Source organism: Scylla paramamosain, chromosome 17, assembly GCF_035594125.1.
Source record: "Scylla paramamosain isolate STU-SP2022 chromosome 17, ASM3559412v1, whole genome shotgun sequence".
NCBI lineage: Eukaryota > Metazoa > Arthropoda > Malacostraca > Decapoda > Portunidae > Scylla > Scylla paramamosain.
Genome location: NC_087167.1, coordinates 18,271,533 through 18,280,000, shown reverse-complemented (window position 1 = coordinate 18,280,000; position 8,468 = coordinate 18,271,533). Strand labels below are relative to the sequence as shown.

The following is an 8,468-nucleotide window of genomic DNA, read 5'->3' as shown; positions in this document are numbered from 1 at the left end:
GGCTGGTTGATGATTGGGTACCTGGGGAAATCTGGGGAAGATGAACTATGGAAACCCGGATGTTCCAGCGACCCTGTGTGACCTTGTGTCCCAGATTGATGGATTCTATGTGTCTTCCTGCCTGTGACATACTCTCTTTCACGAGGAAGCTTTCTTTAAGACACTTAATTCCCTAAATAGCTTTTGCCTCTGCTTTCGGTCTATCTGGCATATCAGAGAATGGTTCTTTCGCAGCTATAGTGTAGTATGTCCCTAAACCTTACCTTTACCTAGCACTGTCCTTAGTCCCTTGACCATCTCACTGCGACAGGCAACAGTACTCAAAGCAATAGAAGCACAGTATGAAGCATTTACAGGCACGAATTAGAAGAAAAAAAGTGAATAAAAGAATAGGTTTTTTTTTTTTTTCATTTTCAACCGCTTTTATATTCAGAGATGGCCAGAACGAAAAAAATGTCTCGGGTGGTTTGTGATCGAGGAAACGTGTGCCAAACAGCAGTGAAACAATTAAGATGCATTAAAAGGAAAATTATGAAAAGTAGAGGGTTTTTTTTTTCCTATTTCCAGCCGGTATAATGTTTAGAGTGGCTGTAGAACAAAACGAAAAGTGATTCGTAAGCAAGGAAACGTAGTAGTAGTAGTAGTAGTAGTAATGATGATAATAATAATAATAGTAATAATAATAATAATAATAATAATAATAATAATAATAATAATAATAATAATAATAATTTTACATCATAGAATTATTCATACTGTTTTCAATATTACTAATTTTTGCTTGCTTCTCTTTGTGCCCTGTCATACACTTCATTAATTTATTGTTAATCATTTACATTTGTTATTCACTCTGGTCATATATATTTATAGAATTTCTTTCATTCTTTCATTCCTCTTTTTTTCCATTATTGTTTTTAATCATCCTTCCTTTTTCTATACCTTCTCTGATATTTTGCTCTTACATTTTCCTTTGCCACTTTTCTTTCTATTTTCTCATATTAGTTCTTTCCAAACCATTGTCCTTATATTCTGTTATCTGCTGGCCTTTGTTTCCTTCACTCAGTCTAAGCGTACTACTAACTGGTAGACGTAGGACTTAGTAATGTGTGTGTGTGTGTGTGTGTGTGTGAGGGGGACGACGGTGTGGGTATGTATGTGTGGAGCCGGTATGTGTGTGTGTGGGTGAATGGGTGGATGTAGGCTATATGTTGCAGTATTGCATGTGTCTGTGTTGCTTACCGTTTATGTTTATTATTATTATTATTATTATTATTATTATTATTATTATTATTATTATTATTATTACTATTATTATTATTATTATTATTACTATTATTATTATTATTATCATTATTGTTATTATTATTATTATTATTATTATTATTATTATTATTATTATTATTATTATTATTATTGTTATTATTATTATTATTATTATTATTATTATTATTATCATTATTATTATTATTATTATTATTCATTCAGCTTTATTTGTTCATTTAATTGTCTTGTTGTTTATTCGCCTTTTTGTGTTTCTGCTAAACTTATACTTTTAGTAAAGTTGTTGTTTTTAATCCCAATGCTATATATAGAAATTGCTCATAAAAATGACTATTGGTGTGTTATGCCTTCACGAATGTTTGTTTCCGCTTGGAATGTTTCATGCTTTGTCTGTCTGTGGTGAACATGCAGCGATATAATACACGCGTGATCTACCGATATAACATTATATGACACAATGGAAAGTAATATAATACAACATAGCATAATATAATATGGTGTGATATAATTATGATATATGTAATATAGTAAGTTACAAAAACCTCTCATTAAATTGGGTTGCTTGGGTGTGTTGCGGAAAACTTGAGTGTCGTGTCGCCTTGTGGAACGTTCGTATACACACACACTCACACACACACACACACACACGCACACACACACACACACACACACACACACACACACACACACACACACACACACACACACACACACACACACACACACACACACGCCGCGGCCGTCCTGGCGACCCGCCCTTGGCCTCCCCAGCGACCGGTACAGTCCAGAGGGAACCGAGACACATGCAGTCCGCGCCGCGTGTGTCAGACCTGCTGCTTGTGTTTCTGAGTGACGCTTTCACCTCACACGAGTATCAACACTGAACTGCTCAATAAATACTAAAACTTTTTTTTTTTCATTCACATTTTTTTTTTCATTCATTATTAATTTATTGGTTTATTTTACTTTATTTCATTTCACTTATCTTTTTTTTTTTTTTTTTGGAGGGAGAGGAAATTGAACTGGTCAGTGCTACTAGAACTTTATCAGTTCCCGATCTTTTTTCTTGCTTTGTTTATTTATTTCATTTATTTTTTTTTTCTTATTTTTACTTTAGGAAGGAAGGCGAGAGGAAATAAGACAGCAATCGAGCAGTTTTCTTTTCCTTTCCTTTATTGTTTTCGTATCATGGCCGGTGTCTCTTTTATGTGTGAAAAATAATGTGGATAAAAAAAAAAAACATTGCAGGGAAACCTCACGTTGTGTATATATAACTAAATTGGCCGTGCCTTTCCCTTCTTTCTTTTCACTTTCTTTTTTAGCAATTTTGTTCAACTTTCTTCCTCTCTTCCTTTTAATCGCAACGCTTTTTCGCAGCTTTTCCGACCACCTTCCCACATTATAAGTATATTAGATTGTTTTGTTGTGCTCTTCCTCCTCGCTTGTCATCCAAAATGGGCGAGAGAAAGCGGAATATTTAACCAATTATATTGCTATACGAAATAATAATAGTAATGGAAATTATGATAACAGCTATTATGATAAAACTGCTGCTAACACTATTACCGATAGTAATAATAATAATAATAATAATAATAATAATAATAATAATAATAATAATAATAATAATAATAATAATAATAATAATAATATTAATACCATTCTTATTATTCTTGGGCCTGGCGGTGTTATGGGCAACACGCCAGCAGATCCACAAATAAGAGATCCAGAGACAGGTTGGGTTTGCGTCCTTTCACTCCGCAGTCTTTGGTTGTTCAGCACAAGACAAGCACGAGAAGGCAGTAGATGCATTGCGATCTTGTAACCCGACTTAGCGGAAAATGTGTGTGTGTGTGTGTGTGTGTGTGTGTGTGTGTGTGTGTGTGTGTGTGTGTGTGTGTGCGATTGTTAATAGACAACATGAATGATTTACACTTAATATACGAGAAGAGGTGAAAAAAATAGATGTCTTTGAAATAATATATAATTAATAACACAGTAGTAGTAGTAGTAGTAGTAGTAGTAGTAGTAGTAGTAGTAGTAGTAGTAGTAGTTGTAGTAGTAGTAGTCGTAGCAGTAGTAGTAGCAGTAGTAGTAGTAGTAGAAGTAGTAGTATAGTAGTAGTAGTAGCATTAATACTATAGTAGCAGTAGTTGTTGTTGTTGCTCCAACAAGAGGACAACACTCAACACTTGCAGTCTTACCTTGCTTGTCACGCACGTGGGCAGCGGGCGAGGGCGGCGACGAGCGATGGGCGGGGGATCCTGATAGCGGGGCTGTGTCGGGCGTGTGGCGATGGTGAGCGGCTGTAGTGGTGGTGGTGGTGGTGGTGGTGGTGGCTATGGTTGGCTGGGTGGTGGGTCGTGGTGGGCTGCAGCGGGTCGTGTTTTGGTGGGCCAGACGACCGCCGCCCACAAGAACATCGCCCAAGAGGTCCCTTATTAAAAAGGATTTGCTGCTCATTTTGGTGAATTTTCGTAAATTGTTTTTCTCCAGATTTTTTTCGTTCCGGTCTTAGTCTTTATTTATCAGCGGTAAAAAAAAAAAAATGTTTTTTTTTTACTTTTCCTTTGTTATTTTCCTTTGGGAAGTTATCTGTTCTGCTTCACTAGTTCTTCGTACACATTTTTCTTTGTTCTACATTTTTTTTTTCCGTCAGTCTCAATTTCTTTTTTGCAAGATTTTATTCTTCCTTGATTTTCTGTCTTGTCCTTTATTAGTCTTGCCTCGCGAACATCCTTCCGTCCTCTGTCACGTCCATTTCTATTTCTTACGCCGAAAGTCTGTGCACCTCCATTTTAGTTTTCTACTTGTAAATTCCTTCTCTTTCTTATCTGATGTCTGTCTGTCTTTGTTACATATCTTCACTGCTCATTTTCCCCTTTTCTTTATTTCCCCGTATTCCTAATTTACGCATTAACAGGAGGAGCAGGACTGGAGAGGAAGGCTTGCCGCGTTAGGGTGGCCTGCGTGTCCCCGTGTTCAATGACTGCCAGGTGTCTGTCTTTTGCTGTCAGCGGCGTCAAGTGGCCCTTTCCTTTCTTTCAGTGTGAATCGATGTCCTTTTCATGGCTTGCGTTGTACTGTCTTATTCGAGGCGTCAGTTTTCTACTTCGTTATCGCTCTCAGGTTTCTTTTCTTCTAAGTAGAGAGATGAACGACTTGGCTGCGTTCCTTTGAGGACGGAAGGGAATTTTTGGCCGTCGCACTTATTCACACCGCTGGTGAGACGTTCGTGGCGGAATGCGCCGCGCTTTTCTGTGGCTACGCAGTATCTGCCTGCAGTGAACACAAGAATAAAGGGCAGGTCCGTGCTCGCCCCAGCTGGCAGGCGGTGTCCAGGTCGGTGCGACGGTGGTGTGACCGACAGCCCGAAACGCCACCTGTGCTCAGCCTGGGTTGGTGTCCAAGCACTCAGGCGACTCTCCGCTTGGTTAGGTCACCACCACACCAAAAGCAAAGTGAACAGTGGGCTGCGGCGCGGAGCTGGCCGGGCAGCGGAGGGGCGCGCTGAGGCCCCCTTCAGGCAGGTCCTTCCCGGGGGTGGCGGCGCGGCGTGCGGGGCTGCGGGTGGTAGTGCTGCGGGCTGCAGGGCGGGAGGAGGAGTGAGGCGGGCCTCCCGCCTTGTTTACACATCCCAATATCAATCTTAACGTCAAATGTCGGCGATAACACCAACAATTCAATGTATATTACCGCAAATCTTCTCTTTTCAACAGCGGAGCGTCCTGATTGGTGGGCCGCGGGTGGAGCAGCGCTCTCATTGGCCTAACCAAAGTGGTGACGTAAGATACCAAAAGATTTTGATGCGGGTGCGTAAACACTTAATTTCTATTCAAATTGTGAGCAAATTGGCGCAGAAAATGATGCCATTAGGCAAGTGCCTCCCCTCAGAAAGCCGCTCCCGCTGTCCCTGGGATGTTTTTCATTTTATTTCATCGAATTCCAATGGACTCAGAGCGAGATATTCCTCCACACGAGGGTTTGTGTTGCCGTGCCTTGTTCCGAGCGTCAGTGTGAGTTTTGCGCCGCTCATATCAGCAACCCACTACCCTTTGGAACATTGAGTGGAAGAAATAGAAGGATATTTTGTTAACGGGTTGCACTAAAGCCAGCGAGTCTGTCACGGTGAACGGTAGTACGAGGGAACCGCCCCCGGGCAGCCTCTGCTGAGGAAACCTCGCCGGGATTGGCGGCGAGGGAATCAATACTGCGCTGCGATTGGCGGGCTGCTAACCAGGGTGGTGTTGCCGTCTCGGGATCGCCGGGGAGGGTGTGTTTTCATTCAATATGCCGCACAAACTCAAATTTTATAGAGTGGGATGGGAGCTGATCACGGTATAATTGGAGGGTGGGCGGGCGGCCGCGCCTCGGTAATTGTGCGTCTCTGGACGGAAAATTGTGAATGGCGAGCTAACGAGAGGTGTTTATTATATAGCGAGGAGCGGAGCGCCCTGTCATCTAGCTCCTCATTAGAGCGCTTGAGCGGAACGGGATTTCTTTATGAGGCGAGAGGACACCGCTAAACACTGTCTCCCTACCTCCCGCTCCCACTTGCCCTCCCTCCTTCCCTCCCGTCCCCGGCTCCTCCCCTTCCATCACCGCCACTACCACCACCAACGCCGCTGCTGCTGCTGCTGCACGCTGATGGCTGCTTCCGTCTAATTTAACTTGCACTAATGAACCACTTATCACGGCATCAGCCTCCCCACCTTCCCCCGCCATCCCGCCCAGCCCCGCCCCGCCCCGCCCTGCCCTGCCTCTGCTCTGCCCTGCTCACACCCACCGCCGCCCACCAGCCCACCGCGCGCTGAGGAGGGCACGAGGAAGGGTGAGATGCTGAAGAGTTGTGCTGGTGCTGGTTGTGGTGCTGCTACTGCTGCTTTGGTGATTAAGAACAACTAAGGTTACTAACACGACAATAATAGCAGCTACTATCTACTATACTACTACTTATACTATTACTACTACTATGGTGACCACCTGTCCCTTAAAATATGGAATCGTTCTTTAATGAAGAGTGAAATGTTGCGTTCCATTTTGAAACAATAAGGAACGCCATTTGTCCTGTATTAGGCTGTATGAATAGTCAAGCAAATGAAATCATTAATTCAAAATCATCGTGATTTTAAGTCAAATATATAACCAGTTCACAAAAATATGAGTTAGCAACGGGTCGTCGTGCGATACGTAATCAGTATGCGTTGTGTCGTCTTTCCTTCCACCTCCACCCCCAACGGCTGTCAGTCTAGACAGGTTACGAGTGGTGAATGCTGCTGCTGTGCCGGGTCTCAGCTCTCCTAGGTAATACTTCAGGTTCTCTCCACCACCGCTCCCTCCAAAGGCGAAGAAGCAGAAGCACCTTGAAATATACTGGCATGAATGGGAAACTGATTATTCATGGCTTCAATAATATATTACTGACAATTCAACTGATAAATGCGTTCTGAAATATATCCTCGCATTTAGTTCATATAACCTTAAATTACTCCTAATACAGGGTACTTATGGAAGAACTTATCTTCGAGTCCCGCTGACAGATGGGCTTCCTCCACACACCATCACTGCTCCAACTTTAATGCGTTCCGTATTTTTTTTGAGATAGAGGTGGCAACCCTAACTACAACTACTGTTACTACTACTACTACTACTACTACTACTGCTACTACTGCTATTACTGCTACTACTACTACTTGTTGGTGATGCTGCTGCTATTGCTGCTGCTGTTGCTGCTGCTGCTGCTGCTGCTGCTGCTGCTGCTGCTGCTGCTGCTGCTGCTGCTGCTGCTGCTGCTGCTGCTGCTACTACTGCTACTACTACTGCTACTGCTACTGTTACTGATAATAATGATAATAATAATAATAATAATAATAATAATAATAATAATAATAATAATGATTGTTATTATTATTATTATTATTATTATTATTATTATTATTATTATTATTATTATTATTATTATTATTGTTATTATCATTATGATTATTATTATTATCATTATCATTACCATTGTTGTCTTTGTTGTTGTTGTTGTTGTTGTTGTTGTTGTTGTTGTTGTTGTTGTTGTTGTTATACTTATAACTGCTGCCACCACCACCACCACAATCACCACCACCACCATCACCGCCACCACCACCACCAGGGAGCCGAGTACCATATAATCAGTGGTGGTGATCGCTGATTGGCTCATTACCGGCGTGTTGTGACATGGGATTACCTGATTGGCCAATAATAGGGTCGTTAGGGAGGGTCAGCCAATAATCGGCTTAGTTACTCGATCACTCTACTCGCTCAACTCACCCTCTCCCTTGGTTAAGGTGGTGGCGGTGGCGGTGGCGGTGGTGGTGGTGGTGGTGGTAGGGGTGTATGAATAGTAGTAGCGGTAGCAATAGTTATAGTAGTAGTAGTAGTAGTAGTAGTAGTAGTAGTAGTAATGGTGGTGGTGGTAATGGGGATGATAGTGCATATAATGGTGATGGCAGCGGTGGTGATGACTAATGATACTCTCCTATACGCATTTCCATCATTCAGGTAAGACTACGTAAGCAATACACAACTCAGCTGTCACTACATACATCGCGATACAACGTGGTGGTTACTGATTACTTTTGAGAGAGACCACTGTGACTCCAGCAGTGAACAGGAGAGATATAGAAGGAAGCATATACAAATAAGAACATGAGAACACAAAAACATAAGGGAAGCTGCGAGAAGTCATCAGACCTACACGTTGCAGTTCCTATATAAAACATGCCTATTTATAGTGAGAGACCAGTCATATTACCGCCAGCCGTGCACGGGAGATATATACAAAGGAAAGTCTACGAAGAGTGAAAAAAGGGAAACTGCAAGAAGCGATCAAGCCTACACGTGGCAGTCCTTTCATAAAACACACCTAGCTATATCAACCTGTCGTCACCATCCTTCATTATTATGTGGAAAAACTAACGCCATAAGACCACAAACCTCTTAGTGTCCCATTCAGAAATAACAGGTTGGTGAGAATTCAGGTGCTTTGTAGCAACCCGTCGGGAGTCCCGTGCTTCCCGCTGCGAGGGCCTCGTCTATTAAATGACGTGGAAAAACAGCATGATGAAACGATAAGAGCTCTCAGTACTAGAGTGGACGAGGAGTGGAACACGAGTGAGATTAGGGACAGTAAAAAGAGAACTTGGGAAAGATCAGGA

The 8,468-nt window shown here is 42.2% G+C and overlaps 1 protein-coding gene across 1 annotated transcript in view; it reads right to left on the bottom strand.

Annotated features, from left to right (window-relative positions):
- Positions 1 to 6,062, bottom strand: part of LOC135108563 (barH-like 1 homeobox protein) — a 26,343-nt gene extending 20,281 nt beyond the window's left edge. Inside the window, exon 1 of the mRNA XM_064019695.1 lies at positions 3,486 to 6,062. Within this exon, the coding sequence (XP_063875765.1) occupies positions 3,486 to 3,744 (259 nt within the window). The 5' untranslated portion in view covers positions 3,745 to 6,062. The remainder of the gene's footprint in view (positions 1 to 3,485) is intronic.
- Between the last annotated feature and the right edge of the window lie 2,406 nt (positions 6,063 to 8,468).